Raw genomic sequence first — 26,927 nt, 5'->3', positions numbered from 1 at the left:
TTTGGGATGTCCTGAGGTCGTAAAAGGCGCTATAGGAATGCAAGTTCTTTCTTTCTTTCAATCTGTGCCAACTTAGCTAATCTCAGCTGAAGCAGTGGTAATTCTGCTGCAAATGGTGTCGGCCTAAGAAAAACTGTCCAAAGCTCCCAATCCTGATCACTATCCACTCGAGGTTCATGTGTGCTCACATCAGGTAAGGATTGTGCTTGGCTACGATGTCCTCTGTGGTTTGTTACCTGGCCAACACTTGCTGTCAAAGTTCACACGTTGAGCAACGTACTGGAGCATGGCTAGCGCTTATAAAACGGTACCGCACCAATGAATCAACGCCTTTGACCGAGGAAGGGTGTGGAGAGAAGACTAGCAACGCAAAAAGTAAAAATCCAGTCAAATTTTGGGACCAGTGACCAAGAGCTGGAATACGCGGCTCAGTTATTCTCTGCCCCAGCTCCACTCGTAAACCCTCAGGCCAATTACAGCACCCTTACCACCACTCTGGCTGAGATCAGCTAATTAAACATAGGCCAGGGATTAGACCTTGGGTCTCCCTGATTCGTGTACAAGCCGGTGCATTTACCCATTAAGCCATCAAGGTATCTTAGCTTCTGATATTCTAATCCGGCACTGACTGCTTTTGCTACTTTAAAAAAAAATTATCACTTGCTGCTTTGTTGTGTAATGGTCCTGGACCCTGCTCGGTGGTGTAATGGTCCTGGACCCTGCTCGGTGGTGTAATGGTCCTGGACCCTGCTCGGTGGTGTAATGGTCCTGGACCCTGCTCGGTGGTGTAATGGTCCTGGACCCTGCTCGGTGGTGTAATGGTCCTGGACCCTGCTCGGTGGTGTAATGGTCCTGGACCCTGCTCGGTGGTGTAATGGTCCTGGACCCTGCTCGGTGGTGTAATGGTCCTGGACCCTGCTCGGTGGTGTAATGGTCCTGGACCCTGCTCGGTGGTGTAATGGTCCTGGACCCTGCTCGGTGGTGTAATGGTCCTGGACCCTGCTCGGTGGTGTAATGGTCCTGGACCCTGCTCGGTGGTGTAATGGTCCTGGACCCTGCTCGGTGGTGTAATGGTCCTGGACCCTGCTCGGTGGTGTAATGGTCCTGGACCCTGCTCGGTGGTGTAATGGTCCTGGACCCTGCTCGGTGGTGTAATGGTCCTGGACCCTGCTCGGTGGTGTAATGGTCCTGGACCCTGCTCGGTGGTGTAATGGTCCTGGACCCTGCTCGGTGGTGTAATGGTCCTGGACCCTGCTCGGTGGTGTAATGGTCCTGGACCCTGCTCGGTGGTGTAATGGTCCTGGACCCTGCTCGGTGGTGTAATGGTCCTGGACCCTGCTCGGTGGTGTAATGGTCCTGGACCCTGCTCGGTGGTGTAATGGTCCTGGACCCTGCTCGGTGGTGCAATGGTCCTGGACCCTGCTCGGTGGTGCAATGGTCCTGGACCCTGGCCAGACTCATGGAGCCTGCTTGGGTTCATTGAACCTTCAGTGATTTGAATAATATCCTTGTGACGAGACCAGCTCAAAATTAAAAACTGTATTGTACAAAAGTTCTCTGCAATAACAACCCAATCACACCACATCCCACCCCTACTCCCACACGTCATCCCGTGGAACTTTCAGTAATACAGGTTTACGCTACTGAGCCAGACACTGGTGTGACCGTACGCTGCCAGACACTGGCGTGACCGTACACTGCCAGACACTGGCGTGACCGTACGCTGCCAGACACTGGCGTGACCGTACGCTGCATAGGATGGTTCCCAGGGTAGTCTGAAATGGTGCAACAGCTATCCCTGTGAGCCAAAAAGTTTGGAATTGCATGATTGTTGTTGCATTGCTGTCCCCTCCCATTTTGAATACTGCTTTGATGTGCACAATGCTGATGTAGTGCAAGAACAATAAAAGGATGAGTGATCAATCTTTCTCTTTCTGGTGGTTTTTCATAGCAAAATTTATTTGGAAAAAACATCTATTTAAAAAAAAGGTACAAAACAGTTACTTTGTGGAGGTTAGTTTCCCAGTGGCCACTAAAGCTTTGTGAGTTCAACAAAAATATTTTTAAATTTAAGGTATAAATGAACATGAGACACAAGACAGTGCCCAGTTACAGTGTAAATCAAAGAGCTGTGAACACTGTCACACCTCTGGAATGTTCCTCTTGATTACAGGAAGCATCATTCAATAACCACTGTGGCACACAGCCTCTGTGCAGCCATTACAGCAGTGAAGATGGCAGCAGTGAAGGCTGATTTGAAGGAGGTAACTGAATTAACATCCACAGCAGGAAGACATGGTTGCTGAATCACTGTTAGCTCGCTGACCATCATTCATTTACTCTTGCATAACATTGTGCTCAAAAGGGGTATTAAAATTAATAAATTACCTCCACGTCCCCACTAAAAACATTGTTGTTGCAACTCTGCTTTAAAGACTTTAAATTGCCAGCCTGTCATAGGTTAAATGGCCACCCTGTCATAGATTTATAAAAAGGGGAAAATGCAAAAGCTGAAAACCCAAAATAATAAATAGAAAATGCCAGAAACACACAGCCGGTCCATGAAGAACTATAAAGAGAAAAGACAGATTAATGTTCTGTGCGTACACCCTTCATAGCAACACTTTTGACAAAGGGTCGAGCACAATGGAATTACCATATCCTCCTTCACAGATGTTGAGGATCTCGCTGTGCTTCAGCATTTTGTTTTTATTATTCTAGATTTGTTTAGTGGCTCCTGCACAGCACGAACCAGTGAAAAGAAATAGTTACCAAAGCAGCTGACTAGTGAGGCAGATGAGTATCAGTTGCGCCTCAAGTGCTTCATTACTGATTAATGTTTTGTCGAGGGCCACAATCCAAACCAATGTCTTGTTTGAGGGTTCCCCTACACCCTGCACCAAAGTGATGGGATTCGAACCTTCACCTGTGAGCTCCTGATTTTAATCGTACCACTGTGGGCAGTTGTCCAGTGGAAGCCAGGCACTTCTTGTTACATGGAAGCTGGGATAGCTCTGCTTCCTAATAGCATTACCCTGCCTTCTTGTTTTGGCTGGAAGGCAAGAAGAGAATAGGAAACAGTCCTGAAATCCCAATGTCCCTCATCCAAGCAGGCCCTGAGTGGCACCTGAAGAATCATGGTCTGCCGAGGGTCAGAGGCGAAGAGGTGAGCCCATAGTACCAAAGACATGCTGTAGCAATGCAACACTAAGAGTATTGCCTCCGAAATCCTTAATTTCTGGACCACAGAATTTGTGGAATATTTAGAAGCAGCTAGAACACTGATGGTACCACTAACAGTGTCAGGTGACGCACAGTCCACCCCCAGAATCCTGCTGCCACAGGCTCGTCTCACACAGCACTTTACTTCATTCTGATGATTTCCTCCGTCGCAATCCGGATTATTTCGTTGAAGTCAAATTTGAGGTACTTCCGCCAGAACCTTCGATCCCTTCCGTAAACCTGAGCTGGGTAACATGGGCTTTCTAGGTCAGGAAAAGATCAGGACAGTGTTATTCTATTCATACAAAATATCGAACAGCAGTTTGGTTTCCATGTTCCTATTTGACAACGAACCAAACTTCAGCTACGAATGCGCCATTTCAATAGAAAGCACCCCCCGCCTGCTATCTCATCTCCAGATTCTATTCTCAAACTCCATCTACGAGAACAAGGCAGGTGTGAGGGAGAGGTCCCATTGGGAATGGATGTGGTTTGGACACACACACAAAATCCTCAACCCCTGGTCTGTACGGAGGTAGTTGATTGCAGCCCGTGCAGGTAGGTGTGCTACAAAAGGTGTCCATGCCTTGTGGTTCTGGTACTGGACCAGTCACCCAGAGGTACAGAGATCCCACAGTGAAAAGTTGTGAAAATGAATGAATTAAATTTGGTCAATTGTGGGCTAGCATCAGAAAATGACCACAGAAGCTGCCAGATTGTGATTATAAACCCAACTGGTTCACTAATGTCCTTCAGGGAAGGGAACCTGCTGACTTTACCCGGTCTAGCCCACAAATGACTCCAGTCCCACACTTTGTGATTAATATTAATGCCATCGAGACAACCAGGGATAGCAAACGAAAACAAAAATTAGCCAGAATTCCCACTCCTGATCACATTCCAGTAACCCTGTTGGAAGACTGGGTGTTTGTCAGTCGGGGTGGATGAGTTTGGGCTCACACATACTCACTGCTGACACTCTCTCAAAGCTCACACGTGAATAATGGGCACTTGGATGAGCTGCCAGAGGCTAACTTGTACCCCTGGTACCATAATCCAGGAAGGGATGGGAGAAAATTGGCAAGAAAAAAATGACATTAACAATTCACTCCTTTTTCACTAGGCCTCAAAGCTGAAACAATGGAAACAAATTTTCAAAAAAGTTTTTAAAAAAATAAAAAGAGGTTAAATCCAGTGCCTCACCGATCCCGTGAAATATTCTTGCGATAGCTCTGCCTGAGAATTTTTCATCAAGATGAATGGACAAGAACTGTCGGATGTCAGCTTGGATCTGATTCTCCCAGTCTTTGAACTAAAACAGAGATAAAACACAGGTGAAGTCTTTCAACACCTTCCATCCCTCTCGAGAAGTATTTTTCAAAGGCTGCACCACAAATCCTGGCCGGAATGGAGATGTTTGGGTAATCACCCAGTCAGTCACGCCTGGAGACCGCACTGCTGTACGTGACTGGGATTGATTTTACGCACATAATTTGTATTATGTAACTATCCTCCATTCACTGCGTTTTCCTGTTTTTTATTGGGAGACGTTGCTGTAATTTCAGTCATGCGTTCTGTTTGCTGCAGTTCATAGAGGCTCTGTTTAAATGTTGCAAGTCCCGTCGTAAGTCCCGCCCAGCCTCCGGCGCGCTGCCCGACACAGCGCGGCGCACTGCGATTTTTAAATCCTGCCCATTGTCACCACAAGGTTGGTAAGCTGTCACATTCGTTTTAGTTAAAAAGTGACTGGACCTCGGCTCCTAAAGTTTTTTAAATTACATGGTCAGACATACACTGTTCACCTAGCTCATCGTAATAGACCCTCTCTCCAAGCTTTCCGACCAACATCTATAAATGCCATGAGTGTGCACGAACCTTCACTCGGTTCAGATCATCCTCCTCTTGCTCTAGGTAATTCGTGCTTTGATCTGGGTCGATGTTCTGGTCAAAATAGTCCTTCAGCAACTGCTTTAAGCACGAGCTCTTCTCCAAATCAACAGCAACTGCACAGGTGCTGCAATTCTTAAAGGCCACACTGGAACATGGAGACACACACACACGGACAGATAGAGCTGCAGTCGTTAATTAAACCACTTCACAGAATGTCATACTTTTACCATCAACAGAGGGTACAACAACAACAACTTGCATTTATATAGTGCCTATAGCATATTAAAACATCCCAAGGCGCTTCACAGGAGTGTCATCAAACAAAATTTGACACCGAGCCACAATGGACCCTCGTGGACTCACTCCAACTCGAATTAATAGAATTACTGGTATGCAACTCAGTGTGGAGCAAGGTTAACTACCCAATTACTTACTGCAGGATGATGCCCATCTGCTTCATCACTCATTGTTATTACAGATTACCGACTACTACCTCCCTTAATGCAGGAGGTCACCCATTTGCACAACTGAGTCATTACTGTAGAATGACACCAACTTACTGGACACCTAAAGACTAGCGCCCCCCACCGTCCAGCACCGCCTCCCCCTTCCCCCAACCTACTGCAAGATGGTGCTCACCTACTTCGGGTGCGCACCCTGCCTTTTACAGGAGGATGATGCCTACCTGTGAAATGACTTGAAGGAAGCTTTGAGGCGGTACAGCGCAGTCTTCTCATGGGCCAACACCCGCTGGTGCAGGTATTCGCAGAGCGTGTCTAGTTCCTGGTGGCTGAGATCTCCATACGATCGAAAGTGGAAGGACAGGTTACTGAATTCCACCAGCACGCCACTCTTCCCTGTGCCCTGAAATCCTACCAATCACAAAAAGGGGGGAAAGAAAAGTAAAAACACAAGATAACTGAGTGAATACAACTAGAAACCTAAGTTGGAGCTGTGCGAGGCTGATGGAGCGAGCTTTTGCCACGAGAAGGTAGAAAGCAAGTTTGGCCGGAACAGGAGTTGGTGACAGTGTTATAAGTGCGCTGGCGTAACCCCATCTGTGTGAGGAGTTTGAAATTAAGATCAGCCGAAAAATTAATTAACTGGAATGTGCGATCGGAATGGCTAAGAATGCGGAGTGAATTCCTGAGTGAATTATTAGTTAAGATTCTTGTAGGCATATAGTAAGGTTATAAGAGGCTGACGGAGCAAGTTTTGCTGAGAGAAGATAACCAAGTGATTTTGGCTAAGACAGAGTGGGCCTGATGCTGCACGACTAGGCAGGTAAGTGAAAATTTATTCTAATTAATTAAGTCTAGAATAGCATAGAACTTAGGAGCATAGTCACATAGGTAACAGAGAGGGTCGATGAGGGCTATGCGATTGATGTGGTGTATATGGACTTCCAAAAGGCGTTTGATAAAGTGCCACATAATAGGCTTGTCATCAAAGTTGAAGCCCATAGAATAAAAGGGGCAGTGGCAGCATGGATACAAAATTGGCTGAGTGACAGGAAACAGAGAGTAGTGGTGAACGGTTGTTTTTCAGATTGGAGGGAGGTATACAGTGGTGTTCCCCATGGGTCGGGACCAGGGCCACTGCTTTTCTTGATATATATTAATCATTTGGGCTTGGGTGTACAGAATTTGCAGATGACACAAAACTTGGAAGTGTAGTGAACAGTGAGGAGGATAATGATAGATTTCAAGAGGACATAGACAGGCTGGTGGAATGGGCAGACTCATGGCAGATGACATTTAACACAGAAAAGCGTGAAGTGATACATTTTGGTAGGAAGAATGAGGAGAGGCAATATAAAATAAAGGGCACATTCTAAAACGGGTGCAGGAAAAGAGGGATCTGGGGGTACATGTGCATAAATCTTTGAAAGTGGCAGGGCAGGTTGAGAAAGCAGTTAAAAAAGCATATGGGATCCTGGGCTTTATAAATAGAGGCATAGAGTACAAAAGCAAGGAAGTTATGACGAACCTTTATAAAATAATGGTTTGGCCACAGCTGGAGTATTGTGTCCAGTTCTGGGCACCGCACTTTAGGAAAGATGTGAAGGCCTTAGAGAGGGTGCAGAAGAGATTTACTAGAATGATTCTAGGGATGAGGAACTTCAGTTACGTGGATAGACTGGAGAAGCTGGGGTTGTTCTCCTTGGAACAGAGAAGGTTGAGAGGAGATTTGATAGAGGTATTCAAAATCATGAAGGGTCTAGACAGAGTAGATAGAGAGAAACTGTTCCCATTGGTGGAAGCGTCAAGAACCAGAAGACATAGATTTAAGATGATTGGCAAAAGAACCAAAGGTGACATGAGGAAAAACTCTTTTACACAGCGAGTGGTTATGATCGGGAATGTACTGCCTGAGGGGGTGGTGGAGGCAGATTCATTTGTGGCTTTCAAAAGGGAATTAGATAAATACTTGAAAGGAAAAAATATGCAGGGCTACGAGGTTAGGGCGGGGGAGTGGGACTAGCTGGATTGCTCTTGCAGAGAGCCAGCATGGACTCGACGGGCCGGATGGCCTCCTTCCGTCTTGTAACCATTCTATGATTCTAATAGCAGGATAAGGAGCTGGGTTCGTGCAAAGTGGATGTTCTGGATCTGCAAAGTATCCAGGAGGAGTACATTTCATGAAGTGCCAGAAATCTGTGTTGCTCAAGTAGCCATTCTGGCTACATTCTGCAACATACCTGGAGAGGAAAGGTTTCTGGAAGTCATATTCTAGAAGGTGCAACCCAAATATTGAGAGAAATAGTGATGCAGAGGAAAGGAAATCAGTGACCACCCACAGGAGAAGACAGGGATAACCAATACAGGAAAACCTTATGGGACTCGGCTTGTCCAACAGGTACACAATTCTCATCTTACGTCTATGATGAAGACAAGGAAGGTGGCATAAACAAGGATAACCAAGAACAGATCATGGCACTATGTAGCAAATATTTACCTCACGGCAAAAAGAGAGACACTAGCCACGGGAACAGGAGAATGGTAGTGGTGGGGAATTCTATAATTGGTGAATAGACATCTTTTGCAGCCATGAATGGGAATCCCAAATGGTATAGTGCCTCCCAGCTCCCAAGGTAAAGGACTTAATGGAGCTGGTGGAAAACCTTGTCAAAAGGAGAGAAAACAAGACTGAAGTGGTGCATGTAGGAACTAATGACATAGGAAAGATCAGAACAGAAGTTGGCAGAGAGAATCTAAGGAGTTATTTCCTAGACTGAGTACAAGACCTGGAGGGTAGAAGTCTCAGGATTATACCAGATTCTTTACAGATGGACCAAGCTTAACTTCCGAAGGTAATGTAGGAGTCCCGAGAGCATCTCGCTCTCTAACCAGTATTCAGTTCTGGGGTGGAGGTGGGCGGGGGGGGTGAGGAGAAAGGTCAAGAGATTGATAGTGATAGGGGATTCTTTAGTTAGGGGAGCAGACAGGCGTTTCTGCGGCCGCAGACGTGATTTCAGGATGGTGTGTTGCCTCCCTGGTGCCAGGGTCAAGGATGTCACTGAGCGGCTGCAGAACATTCTGGAGGGAGAGGGGGAGCAGCCAGAAGTTGTGGTCCATATCGGTACCAATGACATAGGTAGAAAGAGGAACGAGGTCCTGCAGGCAGATTTTAAGGAGTTTGGAAAGAGATTGAGAAGCTGGACCTCAAAGGTAGTAATCTCCGGATTACTCCCGGTGCCATGCACTCGCGAGAATAGAAACAGGAGGTTAGAGCAGATGAAAACGTGGCTGGAGAGATGGTGCAGGAAGGAGGACTTTAGTTTCCTCGGGCAATGGGGCCAGTTCTGGGGGAGGTGGGACCTGTACAAGCTGGACGGGTTGCACCTCAACAGGGCCGGGACCAATATTCTCGTGGGGAGGTTTGCTAGTGCTGTTGGGGAAGGTTTAAACTAGCTTGGCAGGGGGGTGGGTACCTGAGTGTAGATTCAGAAGGGAGAGAAGCAGAACTGGAAATGGAAGGCAGAAAATTAGTAAGTGAGTTTGGAAGGCAGAGGAAACAAAAGTTAGAAACGAGACGACAAACGAGTTTGGAAGTGCTTAACGGGATATACCTCAATGCAAGGAGTGTAGTGATTAAGGCAGATGAGCTAAGGGCACAGATAGACACGTGAAAGTACGATATCTTAGCTATTACTGAAACATGGCTTAAACAGAGGCAGGAATGGCAGCTCAATGTTCCTGGTTACAGGGTTTTCAGACGATATAGAGAGGGGGATTAAAAAAAAGAGGGAGGTGGCAATATTGGTGAAAGAAACAATTACAGCTGTGAGGAGGGATGATGTGTTAGAAGGATCATCAAATGAGGCCATATGGGTTGAGCTAAAGAACAAAAAAAGGGGCAGTCACACTACTGGGAGTGTACCCCAAACAGTCAGAGGGAGATAGAAGAACAAATATGTAGGCAAATTTCTGAGAAATGCAAAAATAGGGCAGTAATAGTAGGGGATTTCAACTATCCTAATAACAACTGGGATACTAACAGTGTGAATGGTATAGAGGGCGCAGAATTCTTCAATTGCATTCAGGAGAACATTTTTTTAAAGCCAGTACATAGCAAGCCCAACAAGAGAGGGGGCAGTTCTGGATTAGGTTTTAGGGAATGAAGCTGGGCAGGTGGAAGGAGTATCAGTGGGAGAGCATTTTGCTGGTAGTGATCATAATTCAGTTAGATTTAGCATAGTTATGGAAAAGGACAAAGATAGAACAGGAGTAAAAGTTCTAAATTAGAGAAATGCCAATTTTACTAAGCTGAGAAGTGATTTAGCAAAAGTGGACTGGAAACAGCTACTTGAAGGTAAATCAATGTCAGAGCAGTGGGAGGCGTTCAAAGGGAAGATTCAAGGGGTTCAGAGTAAACATGTTCCCACAAAGAAAAAGGGTGGGACTGCCAAATCTAGAGCCCCCTGGATGACAAGAAGCATACAGGGTAAGATAAGGCAAAAAAAGGAAAGCTTATGTCAGACACCGAGAGCTCAATACTGCAGAAAGCCTAGAGGAGAATAGAAAGTGCAGGGATGAAATTAAAAAGGAAATTAGGAAAGCAAAGAGAGGGCATGAAAAAATACTGGCAAGTAAAATTAAGGAAAACCCAAAAATGTTTTATAAATACATAAAGAGCGAGAGGATAACTAAGGAAAGAGTAGGGCCCATTAGAGACCAAAAAGTAACCTATGTGTGGAGGCAGAAGACGTGGGTATGGTTCTTAATGAATACTTTGCGTCTGTCTTCACAAAAGAAGGGGACGATGCAGAGATCGTAGTCGAGGAGGAGGAGTGTGAAATATTGGATGGGATAAACATAGTGAGAGAGGAAGTATTAGGGGTTTAGCATCTTTGAAAGTAGATAAATCGCCAGGCCCATATGAAATGTATCCCAGGCTTTTAAGAGAAGCAAGGGAGGAAATAGCGGAGGCTCTGACCATCATTTTCCAATCCTCCCTGGCTCCAGGAGTGGTGCCGGAGGATTGGAGGACTGCTAACATTGTAACATTGTTTAAAAAGTAGTAATTACAGGCCAGTCAGTCTAACCTCGATGGTGGGCAAATTATTGGAATCAATTCTGAGGGATAGCATAAATCGTCATTTAGAAAGGCACGGGTTAATCAAGGACAGTCAGCATGGATTTGTTAAGGGAAGGTCGCATCTGACTAACTTGAGTGAATTTTTTGAGGAGGTAACAAGGAGGGTCGATGAGGGTGACACGTTCTATGTAGTGTACATGGATTTTAGCAAGGCTTTTGACAAGGTCCAACATGGCAGACTGGTCAAAAAAGTAAAAGCCAATGGGATCCAAGGGAAAGTGGTTAGTTGGATCCAAAATTGGCTCAGTGGCAGGAAGCAAAGGGTAATGGTTGACGGGTGTTTTTGCGACTGGAAGGCTGTTTCCAGTGGGGTTCTGCAAGGCTCAGTACTAGGTCCCTTGCTTTTTGTGGTATATATTAATGATTTGGACTTGAATATGGGGGGCTTGATCAACAAGTTTGCAGATGATACAAAGATTGGCTGTGTGGTTGATGGTGAGGAGGAAAGCTGTAGACTGCAGGAAGGTATCAATGGACTGGTCAGGTGGACAGAAAAGTGGCAAATGTAATTCAATCCAGAGAAGTGTGAGGTAATGCATTTGGGGAGGGCAAACAAAGCAAGGGAGTACACAATAAATGGGAGGATACGGAGAGGCGTACAGGGACAAAGGGACCGTGGAGTGCATGTTCATAGATATCTGAAGGTAGCAGAACAAGTAGATAAAGTGGTTAAAAAGGCATATGGGATACCACCTTTATTAGCCGAGGCATAGAATACAAGAGCAGGGAGGTTATGCTAGAACTGTATAAAACATTGGTTAGGCCACAGCTTGAGTACTGCGTACAGTTCTGGTCACCACATTAAAGATGTGATTGCACTAGAGAGGAGATTTACGAGGATGTTGCCAGGGCTGAAGAATTTTAGCTATGAGAAAAGTTTGGATAGGCTGGGGTTGCTTTTTTTGGAACAAAGGAGGCTAAGGGGAGATTTAATTGAGGTATATAAAATTATGACGGGACTAGATAGAGTAGATAGGGAGGACCTATTTCCCTTAGCAGAGGGGTCAGTGACTGGGGGCATAGATTTAAAATAAATGGTAGAAGGATTAGAGGGGAGCTGAGGAGAAATTTTTTCACCCAGAGGGTGGTGGGGGTCTAGAACTCACTGCCTGAAAAAGAGGGTGAGATTTTTCCACACCACCTGAGGAAGGGGGAAGCCTCCGAAAGCTTGTGGGATTAAAAATAAAATTGTTGGACTATAACTTGGTGTTGTAAAATTGTTTACAATTGTCAACCCCAGTCCATCACCGGCATCTCCACATCATGCCTGAAAGGGGGTAGAGGCAGAAACCCTCAACTCATTTAAAAAGTACTTGTATGTGCACTTGAAGTGCCGTGACCTAGAAGGCTACGGACTAAGTGCTGGAAAGTGGGATTAAGCTGGATAGCACTTTTTTGGCCGGCACGGACACGATGGGCCAAATGGTCTCCTTCTGTGCCGTAACTTTCTATGATTCTATTCCCTTGACGCTCACCTTGCTTGGACTGAGTCATCGTCCACTGTAGTTGCCTTAGTTCTCGTTTGACTGGGAGCAGCTCCCATCCCATTGAATCTGCCAGTTCCACCACGTCAAACTCTACTGAACTGGAATTGGTGTGATCCACACCAGACAAGCGCTCTTTGGCAAGGGCCACGGCCACAGGAGGACATCTTCAAACAAAGGAAGATGGAGATTAAACACCACCAGCCTCCTAGGATACCAAAGTTTCAACATGCTAAATTATTTGACAAATGGCAAGACAGACACATCACATATAATTCACAGCACAGAAACAGGCCATTCGGCCCAACTGGTCTATCCTGGACGTACCTAACTTTATGGGACTGAAATTCCTGGGGAGTGAAAGGGTGTAAAGCAGACGGATCACCTGAGGTGAGGGCAGGGGCGGGGGGGCTGGAATTTGCAGTGGAACCTGGATCTAACTTGCTTCCACATCAATTAGCGATTGGCAGAGGACGAACAAGTGTTCTGCCTACTCCTCCTTTGTCTACATGGCTTGTCTTGGGTATTCCTGGGCTACCTCGAGAATTACACCCATTACAGCAGAAGCCATGTCTTCTAAAGACTGGCCCCAAAAGGCTGAGGGAGGACCAGTATCGATTCTCAGGGAGATTGATTACCTAATTATGGCCACAGGTTTTGTCTTTGGGATGAAACAACATTGGTTTGAAAATCTCCTCTTTGGCCTGTAAATGGACTCTGGCTCCCCCAGTCGGGAGCTGCAGAGCGACATTCCGATTTCCGGGGCTTCTTCAGGGTATGTGCTGTTGCAGGCAGGGGTCACCGGCCCCTAGTACTTAAACGACCCCACTGCTGGGACTTGAGATGGGGGACGATGTCATCTGGTGAAGTGGTCAGGAGTCACATTTACGGCAGTGTAGCGGGGACCCTGGAATCTTGGGGCCTATAATCATGAAAATTATTACTCCAGCTTCAACTAAAAGAATGAAATAAAATGGCCTTGGTGCAGCAAGAAAGCAGAGAAGTAAACCGTGGACACCTTGGGACGATTTACTATGTTAAAGGTGCTATATAAATGCAAGTTGTTGTTGAAACAGTTACGGATTGAAGTGAGAAGGATACTTTTCCCCCCAACATCACAAGTTAGGTATGGCATGGACTAGAGCAGAGTAAAACTTTCTCTACACTGCCCCATCAAGCTTGTGTTACTCATGAGATGGCAAGTTGCTTTATATTTTCCTGCCTCACAAAGCTGAAGAGTAATTACTTCCAGCCGTAACATGGCATTGAATTTGTGGCAATCCAATTGTAACAAGTCATCCTCATCACAACTCTGTCATACGTGAGACTCCTAAATGCACCTGGATTATATGTTTGCAGCCATAATTCGCCTTTTATTGTGACATACTCTCATTTGTTCCTTTCTCAACTGATGACAAAACTCTGCATTGAAAGCCTTTCTGCTGAGGATTACAGCGCAGAGGCCAGGCCATCACCTCCAACCACAGTTACCAGTAAGGACAACGCTCACCTTCTAGCCGTGATTCTTAGTTGCATGGGTCCACCGTAACACATGAGGCGACAGGTTGAAAAGGTTGGATGAATCAACTGGACCCAGTGCTGGAGGTGGAGCTCCAGGTAACAAAGCAAAGTCTCAATTCCTGCAAGAAAAAGGAAGTGTGCAGGAGTCACCAATGCACTAGAGCCAGCAGTACAGAACCAACATCCCACTAAACACCACTAACAAAGCCTGGATCACAAGTGAGAAGTACTGCTCTTTTTTGTTCAGTTCAGTTTCTTTTTATATTAAATATAAAACATTTGAACGATTTTAACGCAGATATCCGACCCCCAGGAAAATTGGCACTGAAACAATAAGTATGGCCGCTTACCTTCCTCTCGGATATCCAACATTTCTACGGTTGTCTGGATAGGCAGCGCCCTCTCGTGCCTGTGGCAGGTCCTCGGAGAACTCTCATTGACTTCTTCGAGGGGCTGAGCCTCCTCAGGGGGCGTTTCCTCAGACGGGTCAGGGATCGCCATCATCTCGTCATCCGCTATGGCCCCACACTGTCAGTGGGAGAAATAATCAGGACTCTTACTTTCTACCACTGTAAACATTTAGCAGCACACAATTCCAGGAAATCAGGACACAAAACAAAGCACATCCCCCCATATCTCGAGCTTCCACATCGTCTCTCCATCACAACCCTTTTTTGGTCTCTATTTTATCAATTCCACTACGGTCTTTGTTCCGGTGAATATTTTGTTGCTCCTAGACTTCATATACTCCATCCTACACACTCGCTGCTGTCTCCCACTTTAACACATTCTTTTTCAGGACCTCAAACCTGTGGCGTTCCTCACCTCCCTCAGCCCTACAATCTATTGATATTAAAACTCAAAGGTTAGTATCACCTAACCACTACTTCCTGATTTACCAGGTTTTCTCCACTATAATCTATAAGCCTTAACCCTTCACCTGGGTGTCTCAATAAAAAAAACAGTAACTGGCTGTGCCATCAGTATTTGATTGGCCTCCCTGAGCTTTGGGCCTATTATTCAGGGGATGGGGAGGTGGAAGGGGTGGGGGAGAAGTGATGGAAACGGGGAGGAGCATCTCAGTCTAGGGCGTTCGAATAGGATTTGAGTGTAAGGAGGAGCAAATTAGAAACCAAGAATAACCCCATGCAGTGAACTTGAAGGCTGATGTGAAAAATGTTTTGTAAGTGCGGTTGCCATCCTTCTCATCAGGGCTGCCATACTCGTCCCATTTCTGAGGCTTGTTGCTGTAATGTGACTCCAGGGCAGCACTGAGGGAGTGCTGCATTGTCGGAGGTGCCGTCTTTCTGATAAGACGTTAAACTGAGGCCCCATCTGCCCACTCAGGTAGACGTATAAGATCCTATGGCACTATTCGAAGAAGAGCAGTTCTCCCTGGTGTCCTGGCCAATATTTATTCCTCAGCCAACATCACAAAGACATTATCACATTGCCGTTTGTGGGGCCTTGCTGTGCGTAAATTGGCTGCCGCGTTTCCTACATCACAACTGTGTCTACACTTCACAAGTACGTCATTGGCTGTAGAGTGCTTTGGTATGTCCTGAGGTTGTGAAAAGCGCTATATAAATGCAAGTCTTTTTCTTTCTACACTTCACTTCTGTTCCCAGTGTTCCTCGTTGCCCCAGTAATGGCAATGAACAGCAGGGAATGGTGGGAGTAGAAGCGCAGCTAATAAAAATCACATCTCAGTGCCCTCATCCTCAGAACCCCACACAGACTGCATCCCAAACCAGGAGGCCATTCATCGCAGGAAAAGTATTTACACTTAAGCAGTAATTTTAAAAAAAAATTAGCTATGGGAATATTTTCACTTGACCACTCAGATATAAAGTCACTATAGGACATCATCATAGTAAGTACAGCACAGGAGGAGGCCATTTGGCCCATCGTGTCTGTGACAGCTCTTTGAAAGAGCTATCCAATTAGTCCCATTCCCCTGCAAATTTTTTCCCTTCAAGCATTTATCCAATTCCCTTTTGAAAGTTACTATTGAATCTGCTTCCTTTCAGGCAGTGCATTCCAGATCATTACAACTCACAGGATAAAAGATGTTTCTTCATGTCGCCTCCAGCTCTTTTGCCGATCACCTTAAATCTGTGTCCTCTGGTTACCGACCCTTCTGCCACTGGGAACAGTTTCTCCTTGTTTACTCTATCAAAACCGTTCATGACTTTGAACACCTCCAATCAAATCTCCTCTTAACCGTCTCTGTTCTAAGGAGAACAACTCCGGCTTCTCCACCTAACTGAAGTCCCTCATCCCTGGAACCATTCTAGTAAATCTTTTCTGTACCCTCTCTAAGGCCTTGACATCTTTCCTAAAGTGTGGTGCCCAGAATTGAACACAATAGCTGACGCCTAACCAGTGTTTTATAAAGGTTTAGCATAATTTTCTTGCTTTTGTACTCTATGCCTCTATTAATAAAGCCCAGGATCCCATAATCTTTTTTAACAGCCTTCTCAACTTGTCCTGCTACCTTCAAAGATTTGTGTATGTTCACCCCCAGGTCTCTCTGTTCCTGCAACCCCTTTAAAATTGTAGCATTTTGTTTATATTGCCTCCCCTCATTCTTCCTACCAAAATGCATCACTTCACACTTCTCTGCGTTAAATTTCATCTGCCATGTGTCTGTCCATTTCACCAGTCTATGTCCTCCTGAAGTCTGTTACTATCCCCCACATCGTTTACTACATTTCTCGAGTTTCGTGTCATCTGCAAACCTTGAAATTATACCCTCTGTGCCCAAGGTCATTAATATATATCAACGAGAACAGTGGTCCCAATACTGACCACTGGAGAACACCACTGTATACTTCCCTCCAGTCTGAAAAACAACCGTTCACCACTACTCTCTGCTTTCTGCCCCTTAGCCAATTTTGTATCCATGGGCTTCAATTTTTTTAACAAGTCTATTATATGGTACTTTATCAAATGCCTTTTGAAAGTCCATATACACAACAATCAACTGCACTACCCTCATCAACGCTCTCCACTACTTCAAAGAACTCAATCAAGTTAGTCAAACACGATTTTCTTTTAACAAATCCTTGCTGACTTTCATTTATTGGCCCGCACTTTTCCAAGTGCCAATTTATTTTGTCCAGGATTGTTGTCTCCAGAAGTTTCCCCACCACCGACATTAGGCTGACTGGCCTGTAATTGCCGGGTTTATCCCTCCCCTCTTTTTTGAACGGGGATGTAACATTTGCAATCCTCCAGTCCTCCGGCACCATCTCCACATCTAAGGACGACTGGAAGATTGTGGCCAGAGTCTCCGCAATTTCCACCCTTACTTCCCTCAATAACCTAGGATGCATCCCATCTGGACCGGGTGACTTTTCTACTTTGAGTACTGCCACTCTTTTAAGTACCTCCTCTTTATCTATTTTTATCCTATCCAATATCGTTACTACCTCCTCCTTTACTGTTACAATGGCAGAATCCTCTTCTCTAGAAGACAGATGTGAAGTATTCATTTAGTGCCTCAGCCATGCCCTCTGCCTCCACAAGATCGCCTTTTTTGTCCCTTATCGGTCCCAAGCTTCCTTTGACTACCCTTTTACTATTTACATGTTTATAAAAGACTCATATCCCTTTTATGTTAGCCGCTAATCTATTCTCATACTCTCTCTTTGCCCCTCTTATTCCCTTTTTTAGATCTCCACTGTACTTTCTGTACTCAGCCTGGTTCTCTACTGTATTATGAACCTTACATTCGTCATAAACCTCCTTTTTCTGTTTCATTTTAATCCCTATATCTTTAGTCATCCAGGGAGCTCTAACTTCGGATGCCCTTCCTTTCCCCCTCATAGGGATGTGTCCACTCTGTACCTGAACCAACTCCTCCTTGAAGGCCTTCCATTGTTCAATTACTGTTTTGCCTACCAATTTTTGATTTCAATCCACCAGGGCAAGATCCCTTTTTAACTCACTGAAATTTGCCCTCCTTTGATATTCATTCCTTTGATATATTACATAATAGGAACTGAAAAAGTTATTCAACACAGCAAGTAGGACTGGACTCATTTACAATAAATTTTCACTGAATTAAAAAAAGAATTGCTACTCGATCTGCAATGAAACAGAGCTGTTAGCCCCTGTATAATAATGTCCTCACTGTAACTCATTATTCTATATTATATTACACTTTTCAGCAGAGGTCACGGATGTTTTCCTTTCCATTGCCCAGAGCTGCTGCCCCAAGTAAGATCAGCCAACTCAACAAAGAGCAGGAGTTGAAGCTGGGACCTCCTGTTCTGTCTACATAGCAACTGGTAAAATCGTTTTTTTTAATACCAATTTGCGATGATAAATTACCATTTTTTTTGGGTGGTGAAATAGTGAAATATTTCCTCCCGAATTTGAGAAAAAAAAGCCCTGAGGTTTCCCATTGTCTTGTTATGAAAAATCAGGTGTCGAGGTGCCTGCGGATCACAATAGTAACACTAGGACCACACTGAAGGGTCTGGAAAAGGACTGCAGCCATGTTAGCCGTTAACAATCTGGATGCACTACATACAATGATCACAATAGGCTGCAAAAGTTAGATTTTAGCATCAACTATTACATTTAAAAATATTTGGACACTATGGTGGTGATGTGACATTTTAAACAGGTCTAGCAGTCAATATTTTGCAGCTTTCGGTCCATTCACAGATATTACTAAAAATATTTTACTGCTAAAATAGCTTGACAGTGTTTGGTGATCATAGAAACTTGTATTACATTACTTTTGGAACAGCCATTGACACCACAAAAGTGGTGTCCATAAACTGCGCAAATTGTGGGCTGCTCCATCACTTAACCATGTTTTTTTGGTCGCTTGCTTGTTTTCTTGAGGTTCAGTGATGCTCAAAATAACAGATTTTTACCAATTTTCTCCAAATTTACTCAAGTCTTTTTGGGCTCTCATCTTTTCCCTAATATTTCATGATAAAAATAAAAACTGAAAAACACCCAAAATAATCCAGATTTTTAAACTGGAGATTAAAACTTATACATGACTTAATGTTGCACTGGGCAATACATCAAAGCCATCTATTATTGCTCATAGCATCATAGTAGGTACGGCACAGGAGGAGGCCATTCGGCCCATTGTGCCTATGCCGGCTCTTTGATAGAGCTATCCAATTAGTCCCATTCCCCTGCTCTTTCCCCATAGCCCTGTAAATTGTTTTCTTTTCAAGTATTTACCCAATTCTCTTTTGAAAGTTACGATTGAATCTGCTTCCATCACCCTTTCAGGCAGTACATTCCGGATCATTATAACTCGCTGCATAAAAAATTGTTTCCTCATGTTGCCTCTGGCTCTTTTACCGATCACCTTAAATCTGTGACCTCTGGTTACCGACCCTTCTGCCACTGGAAACAGTTTCTCCTTATTTACTCTATCAAAACCGGTCATGATTTTAAACACCTCTATCATGATTAAAACGAAAAGGAATAATCATCCTATTTTTTGCAAAGCGCAAGTTTTGTGACTTACACTGATTATGTCCTGCTGTTTCTGATGAATTTCACGGCACTTACAGGACAGGAATACTTTCTGTACCAGTTTCTTGATGGTGTAATAATCCACAGTGTCAGCGTAGATATGCCGTCGCAGCTCGCTCATATCTCCACCCTGAGAAAAAAACAGAACCAAACAGATAACGAAGGATGCAGCTCACTACTTTTAAAACTTAAATTGCAAAAAAAGCATTTGTGCAGGCTGAGCGAACCCAAACCTTTTAGAATGTTCTACATGTAAACGATTAGAACAAATTTTACTTACACACACACAGAAACACATGTGGTTAAGGTTGCCAACTTTGGTTGGGCATATTCCTGGAGGTTTCATTAGGTGACCTCCCGCCTCCAACCTTCCCACCCTCACACTTCCACCATCGATCGCCTAAAACGTCCATCCTGGCGACTTATTCCCCCGCCATTCAGAAGGCAAACGAACAGAGACTTCATTTACCCGATTGACAGACTGTCAAGAATCATCCAAACAGCTGCATTTTTTTCCAATCTCGAATATTTTTTTTAACTAATAAGTGTTCAAAGAAAATTTTAAAAAAAGCACTTTTTAAAAAAAACAGCCCTGGGATTTTTCTCCTGGGTTGCTTGGAGCAGGGTCTTTAATTACTGGAGACTCCAGGGCAATCCGGGAGGGTTGGCAACATTACGTCACGTGGCAGTTGTTGCTCTGTGGAAGGCGGAGGATGTCGTCGGGTCCGGGCTCTCACCGGGACCGGGACTGGTTCTGGCGGCAGGAGGTGGCGGACGGGCTACACCTGGTCCGAGAGCGCTTCTTCGAGTCAGGGAACCGCGCCAACATTTGGTTGCTGCAGGGCTCGCACCGAGACCTGGTGGTGGACGCCGGCCTCGGCCTCAGGAGCCTGCCGGACTACCTGGACGCGGCCGGCCTCACCGGCTCCAAGCCGGTTCTGGCCGTCGCCACTCACGTCCACTTCGACCACTCGGGCGGATTGCACCACTTCGAGAGGGTGGCCGTGCACAGGGCCGAGGCTGGCGCCTTGTCGCGGGGAGACAACTTCGAAACGGTGACTTGGCTGTCTGACGATGAGATTACAAGGGCTCCTGAGCCGGGCTGGAGAGCAGGCGGTTACAGAGTGCAAGCCGTGCAGCCTGCCCAGATACTGGACGATGGTGACATTATTAACCTTGGAGACCGTCAGCTCACTGTTCTACACATGCCCGGTCACTCCAGAGGTAGCATCTGCCTGCACGACCGGGAGCACGGCATTCTTTTTAGTGGGGACGTAGCATACGATGGATCTATGATTGACTGGCTCCCTTACAGCAACATTAGTGACTATACCCAGACTTGCAACCATCTAATGAAGCTAGTAGACAACGACCTTGTGAACAAAGTGCTGCCGGGTCATTTTGACTCCTTTGATGCCGAAAGACTTTACAGTCTGGCTTCTAGTTACATTGCTAATGCCGGGGCGTGCCACAAAATGTCATCGAGTGCTATAGGATGCATTGCAAACCTAGCCCTTCGGGTGAAGAATTTTGGAAGATGAAGAAGGGTGGTACAAAATTGAACACAGTTTAGGCTTACAGGTTTCTTCTAAGTAAGATTGATGTGATAGGAAAAGCTGTACTTCTAAATCAAATGATGCTCTGTTAGAGAGTTAAGCTTAATACTTGATAATCGGAGGAGGCAGTTTTGTAACCATGCTTCAGTAGGAGCAATGTCATGAAACAAAAATTCCACAAAACAATAATTTGGTTAAGTACAGTGATTGTATCACAGTTACAAGAGAACAGAAATTAAACTTGATTCACAAATTAGCTTTTATTAAAGACAGACTGCAAAATTCATACGGTAAATCAATTTTGTATTTTATGAAAGGCTGCCCAGAAAATTAGAGATTACCATATTCTTTCAGTGCCATCCCTTTTTTTTTAAATTTTAGAACATAAGGTTGATGTAACATTTAGTTCCCTGCTAGGAACTCAATTTAAGTGTGCCATACCTGCTTTTGCAGATAAGTGAGCATAATTACAAAAAGGGTCTGTATAAATTTCATTAATGTTTCTTTCTACTCCCACCAACCATGTAAAGATGTTGATTTCCTGTGTGTAATGGGCAGGTGATAATTGGATCAGGGCAATCAGGCATAATTCATTCCCTATTGTAAAGTCATACCGTTAGGATTTTTAATAGAAATATAAAAATAAAGACCATGTCCACACATAATGAAGCTGCCTATGTATACTGTATTACACCCTCCCACCATTACCAGCATGACAAGCTTACATAGGTAGTTTCCATTTTAAAGTAGGAAGTGCACATAGACACAAGATTTTTAATATACTGAAATAGATATAATAACAGGTATAAAAATCACATTATCTAAAGCCTTTGATTAAACCCTAGCCTCATTAGGTCTAGTTGTCCAGTTACCTTTAGGGATCTAGTGTGTCTCTGTGAATGCCAGATTAAGTCAGGATGCTCAACTTTGATACCCCGACTGTGAAATAACCTGAAACACTTACTGGATAAGGTCACACATGAAGAACAGTCACTTGGGTGAGATATCTGAGGGCTGGCAGTACTGTGGAAGTGCTGCATCAAATAGCATCTTCAAAATCACGGAGCGAGAAAATTGGAAAAAGTTTTTCAAATATTTTTTGAACAGAGATGTTTGACTCCCCATACAACTTACAGTTAGGCACCAGCTCTGAGGTTTGATTCCTTTTATGTGCTGACTTAGTTGATCTCAGTTGGGGTAGAAATAGAGGTATTACAATTGGCCTGGGTGCCCCAGTGTTCTCGAAGGGGGAGGGGGGGGAAAGGAAAAAAAAAAGTAGAGTTCTTGCCTCTGATCGTCATCAAGTTTTAACTGTTGGACGTATCCTCGTGTGATTTCAGATTACAATAGGATCAGACTTGGTTGCAATGTCCTCTGCTGTGAAATAGTCTACCTGCACTGTTAAGGCTTACCTGTGAATAGAATCATAACATCATACAGCACAAAAGGAGGCCATTCGGCCCTTGCTTTGAAAGAGCTATCCAATTAGTCCTTCTCCTCTGCTGTTTCCCCATAGCCCTGCAAATTTCTCCTTTTCAAGTATAGATCCAATTACCTTTTGAGAGTTACTACTGAATCTGCTTTTCAGGCAGTGCATTCCAGATCATAACAATTCGCTGTAAAAAAAAATTCTCAATTTCCCCTGGATTTTTTGCCAATTATCTTAAATCTGTGTCCTCTGGTTATCGACCCTCCTGCTAGTGGAAACAATTTCTCCTTTACTCGATCAAAACAGTCATAATTTTGAACATCTCTATTAAATCTCCTCATAACCATCTCTGCCGTAAGGAGAACAATCTCAGCTTCTCCAGTCTTTCCATGTAACAGAAGTCCCTCATCCCTGGTACTATTCTAGTAAATCTAAATAGTGGCCACTTGAGATTACAGCCACCCAGGGGAGCATGGCCCAGCAAGACAGTGACTATTATTTACTTCATTTTCTGAAAGCAAACAAGTTTACCCTCACCTCTGGGTCAAGGAAGAGATGGCAATGGGCTGGCTTCCCATCTCTCCCAGCACGACCGATCTCTTGCACGTAGCTCTCAAAGCCCTTTGGCATATTGTAGTGCACGATTCCTCGGACATCTGACTTATCCAATCCCATGCCAAATGCTACCGTTGCCACGACAATACGCAGCTGACCACTCATGAAGTTGTTCTGGACTCTCCTTCGCTCACCAGCTGACATTCCAGCGTGGTAACAATCAGCAATCCACTTTAAAGGCCGCCTCACCTTCTTCTTAGCTGTTTTTATGAAAAAAAGATTGAAAGAAGAAAATTGTTTTGTGTAGAACCTACGTCCCTTCCCCCAATCAAAAAAAAAATCACGTGTGAACATACTTTTCAAATGTCATGAAAGGCAACTTCTATTAAAAAACACTAAATTGAGCCTCAATTGTTCAGTTGTTGACTACACTGCCAAGGGTGGCATTGAGCCAAACAGACCAGGAAGTGGCAAAGTTCACTCCCCAGCTGGTACTGGTTTAGCTGCCCTCAGGAAGAGAGGCAGCATGAGTGCTACACTCAGCCTCAAGACCAAGGAGGGAATGATTACAGTTGAGTGATCTTTGCTATATCTTTGCGTCCAGTTGATCCTATTCTCCTCCCCGCCCCCCCCTCATTACAATACCAAACTGTCTCTTCAATCATTCCAGAGTTTTTGCTTCCACTACTGTAACCAGTTATTTCTCACTCTTGTGTGTCGTGCTTCCCAACATCATTGTTGAACTTGTCTATTGTGAGTTTATCCCTGTGTCCCCTTGTCCGACAGTCAAAGTTTAACTTTGGAATAGTGCTCCAGATGAATTGATTCCACTTGGTATCGTACATACCTATGTACAATCCCTTCTCGTTCTCTCCTTTCCAGGTTGAAAAGTCTTGAGTTTTTCTACCCAATCCTCATAACTCAGTCCTCTGACATTGGAGATGAACCTTGAGACCTTTCTATGCCCCACCCATTGCCAATAAATTTCTCAATGTGGTCTTTCAACAGGCATTAGGCCACTAATTTACATATTTAAGGGGACCAACGCCTGTTTTAGGTGTCCATCTAAGAAGTCTAAAAAAGGCCCCCACAAATTTAACAGTGGGACCAACACTTGCGCAGATTGGGTGCAGGCCATCCCACTGCTAAATTGGTATGCTTTATGCCCATTTTACACCCAAATACCGGGCACAAACAATTTCTACCCCATGAGCATAATTTCAAAATCTAGGTTTATGCCATTTTCCTCAGCATAGAATCTTACAGCACAGAAGGTGGCCATTCGGCTCGTTGTGCCTGTGCTGGCTCTTTGAAAGAGCTGTCCAATTTAGTCCCACACCTCAGCTTTTTCCCCATAACCCTGCAAATTAGTCCTCTTCAAGTACCATGTTCAATTGCCTTTTGAAAGTTCCTATGGAATCAGCTTCAACCACCCATCTCCCACTCCTGCGACATAGCAGCCTTACCCATTGCTTTCTTTTTTTTTGCTAGGACTTCTTCAGGTGTCTCCCCCTCCTTGTTCGGTTCTAAGGGTGGCTCCTTCAGCATTACTCCCTGAAGGCACGTCCGAAGGAGGGCTGCAATGCGGGTAGTCTCCTCACGCCGGGTGCAGTAGACAATAATGGAATCTAAGGTGGCAAACCGGTCGCCTCGGATCAAAGCTACAAGGGCCTAGGGTGAGAACACAGTAAAAGAATTTATTGAAACCAGTATAGATATAAAACACAACACAAAGAGGTGACATTCTGATAGACATCTTTTTCAGAGGAAAGTATCAGTTGTATGTCCTGGCCTATAGGACCAGTTTTTATTTTAGAATGGGGTTGTTGTTCTGCAGCCAACCAAATTGTTCTCATTCTCGTGTGCTCTTGTTCGTTGTCCCCTCTCTCCTCCCCTCCTGTGGTGTGTTATTAACAGCTTGTACAGGTCTTCACCTGGTCTCTGTCTCGATCTGTAGACACACTGAGGAATAAATTGGCTGGCACATCCGCAGAACGTACGGCTATTCCTTCTACCTCCTGGATCCCGAGGTGATGTGCAACGTTCTGGGCTGTTGCTAGTGTGGCAGTGGCCGTCAATCCCAGCAGGCACTTCACTCCCAAACGTTCCTTCAGCACCTGTATATCAGACACAAAATACATCCACTAAAGAACGAAAATATTAAAAAGCTAAAGATTGCTTTCTTGGGTAATTGATGTTCATAACTTAAACTGAATTTGTTAATCGACTGGTTGAAGACATGTCATAACTGAGAAAGGACACAATTTTAATTAGCCTACTGGCTAACAGACAATAGCAGGCAATAAATAGTCTTCCTTGAGTGACTTTAGCACACATCTTTAGTTTTCTTCGACCTCCAATAATCTTTCCTTGTGTCCTGAAGCTGCTGGTTTAGGCTGGGATATAGTTCCGTTGGCACTGGCTAGTCTCTGATACTTCACCCAGGTGTCCATTCTTTTTATGTCTCCAGACTCTGAGGGGTCGATTTTTGGGGGGAGGTAGAGGGGATCATCCAGGGTTTCTACTGCTTATTGCTAGCCAGTGAGTCCTTCTGGGAAGTGTATTTGGGTGGACATTGGGCAAGGGCTACATTGTGATACCCACCGTGGTCAACACTCATCACGCTTGATGAACAAGTCAAGGGTTCTACACCACAACAAGCATTTTCAGCCGAGGAGGGCAGAAAACTGAACAAAAGGTGGTCAGATGACTAATTTGACTTCAGAATTTTTCCCTTTGAAGTTAATTCTGATCATACCTGCACTAGATAGCTGCACTAAGCTGCTCCTCCCTTACCTTGCACAGACGGAGGTAGCACGGTCTGAAGTTGTGTGACCATTCCGAGACACAGTGTGCCTCATCAATACAAGCAAAGGCCACCGGGGGCAGCTCATGTGCCGGCGGGAGACAGCTCGACCCGGCCCGGCCACCACCAACGAGGGCTTCTGGAGACAGCAGCAGCACATGGACCTTTCCCTCCTTCACCTGTGGACTCAAAGGTGAACGCATGAATGGGAGGAAATCTGAAATGACGTCCCATTAAATTCAAAACAAAAGTTTTTTTTAAACTGCCATTCGCTTTGTTTTAATTCACCTGCTGTCTTTGGGGGTGCATTTTAAGAACACAAGAAATAGGAGCAGGAGTAGGCCATGTGGTCCCTCCAGCCTGCTCCGTCATTTTGTGCTCATCAAGGTGAAAGAATTCAGCACTGTGGCACCCAGTGTCAGCACTGAGCATTCTCAAGTAAGAGAAAGCCTCCTCTACTCTGCAGCAACCTGGTCACGCACCTCAGAATACCACACCACCCTTTCTCACCAACCATCCAGGTGCTGTCAAAGAAGCCTGGGCAAGTTGCTGCAGTGCATACTCTAGATAGTGCACACTGCAACCACACTGCGCTGGTGGTGGAGGGAGTGGATGTTTAACATTATAACATAAGAAATGAGATCAGCAGTAAGCCATACGGCCCCTCGAGCCTGCTCCGCCATTCAATCAGATCATGGTTGATCTTCGACCTCAACTCCACTTTCCTGCCCGATCCCCATATCTCTTGTTTCCCTTAGAGTCCAAAAATCTATTGATCTCAGCCTTGAATATAGTTAATGAGTGAACATCCGGAGCCCTCTGGGGTAGAGAATTCCAAAGATTCACAACCCTGAGTGAAGAAATTCTTCCTCATCTCAGTCCTAAATGGCCGACCCCTTATCCTGAGACTATTCCCTAGTTCTATACTCTCCAGCCAGGGGAAACAGCCTTTCAGCATCTACCCTGTCAAGCCCTCTTAGAATCTTATATGTTTCAATGAGATCACCTCTAATTCTTCTAAACTCCAGAGAGTATCGGCCCACTCTACTTAATCTCTCCTCAAAGGACAACCCTCTCATCCCAAGAATCAGTCTTGTGAATCTTTATTGCACCGCCTCTAAAGGTGAGTATATCCTTCCTTAGGTAAGGAGACCAAAACTGTACACAGTACTCCAGGTGTGGTCTCATCAAAGCCCTGTACAATTGCAGCAAGACTTCCTTACTCTCGTACTCCAACCCCCTTGCAATAAAGGCTAACATACCATTTGCCTTCCTAATTGCTTGCTGTATCTGCATGTTAACTTTAAAGTGGTGAATGGGCAGCCGATCAAGTGGACTGCTTTGTCCTA

General features: G+C 44.8%; 2 protein-coding genes across 2 annotated transcripts in view; one reads left to right on the top strand and one right to left on the bottom strand.

Moving 5' to 3' along the window:
* Nucleotides 1-1,940: 1,940 nt before the first annotated feature.
* Nucleotides 1,941-26,927, bottom strand: part of recql4 (RecQ helicase-like 4) — a 63,298-nt gene continuing 38,311 nt past the window's right edge. Inside the window, exons 15-26 of the mRNA XM_067968644.1 lie at nucleotides 25,569-25,757; nucleotides 24,707-24,889; nucleotides 24,239-24,443; nucleotides 22,755-23,032; nucleotides 19,225-19,362; nucleotides 14,069-14,246; nucleotides 13,708-13,837; nucleotides 12,189-12,364; nucleotides 5,798-5,984; nucleotides 5,098-5,257; nucleotides 4,426-4,534; nucleotides 1,941-3,485 (exon numbers count right to left, since the gene is read on the bottom strand). Of these exons, the coding sequence (XP_067824745.1) occupies nucleotides 3,364-3,485; nucleotides 4,426-4,534; nucleotides 5,098-5,257; nucleotides 5,798-5,984; nucleotides 12,189-12,364; nucleotides 13,708-13,837; nucleotides 14,069-14,246; nucleotides 19,225-19,362; nucleotides 22,755-23,032; nucleotides 24,239-24,443; nucleotides 24,707-24,889; nucleotides 25,569-25,757 (2,055 nt within the window). The 3' untranslated portion in view covers nucleotides 1,941-3,363. The remainder of the gene's footprint in view (nucleotides 3,486-4,425; nucleotides 4,535-5,097; nucleotides 5,258-5,797; nucleotides 5,985-12,188; nucleotides 12,365-13,707; nucleotides 13,838-14,068; nucleotides 14,247-19,224; nucleotides 19,363-22,754; nucleotides 23,033-24,238; nucleotides 24,444-24,706; nucleotides 24,890-25,568; nucleotides 25,758-26,927) is intronic.
* LOC137299714 (acyl-coenzyme A thioesterase MBLAC2-like) lies at nucleotides 19,904-25,840 on the top strand. Its single transcript, XM_067968654.1, has one exon. It carries the CDS (start codon nucleotides 19,946-19,948, stop codon nucleotides 20,771-20,773), a length of 828 nt encoding a protein of 275 aa, XP_067824755.1. The 5' UTR covers nucleotides 19,904-19,945; the 3' UTR covers nucleotides 20,774-25,840.

The sequence above is a fragment of the Heptranchias perlo genome, chromosome 2 (assembly GCF_035084215.1).
Source record: "Heptranchias perlo isolate sHepPer1 chromosome 2, sHepPer1.hap1, whole genome shotgun sequence".
Taxonomy (NCBI): Eukaryota; Metazoa; Chordata; class Chondrichthyes; order Hexanchiformes; family Hexanchidae; genus Heptranchias; species Heptranchias perlo.
The sequence above is the reverse complement of the archived record's forward strand: the minus strand, read 5'-3'. Positions and strand labels throughout refer to the sequence as shown.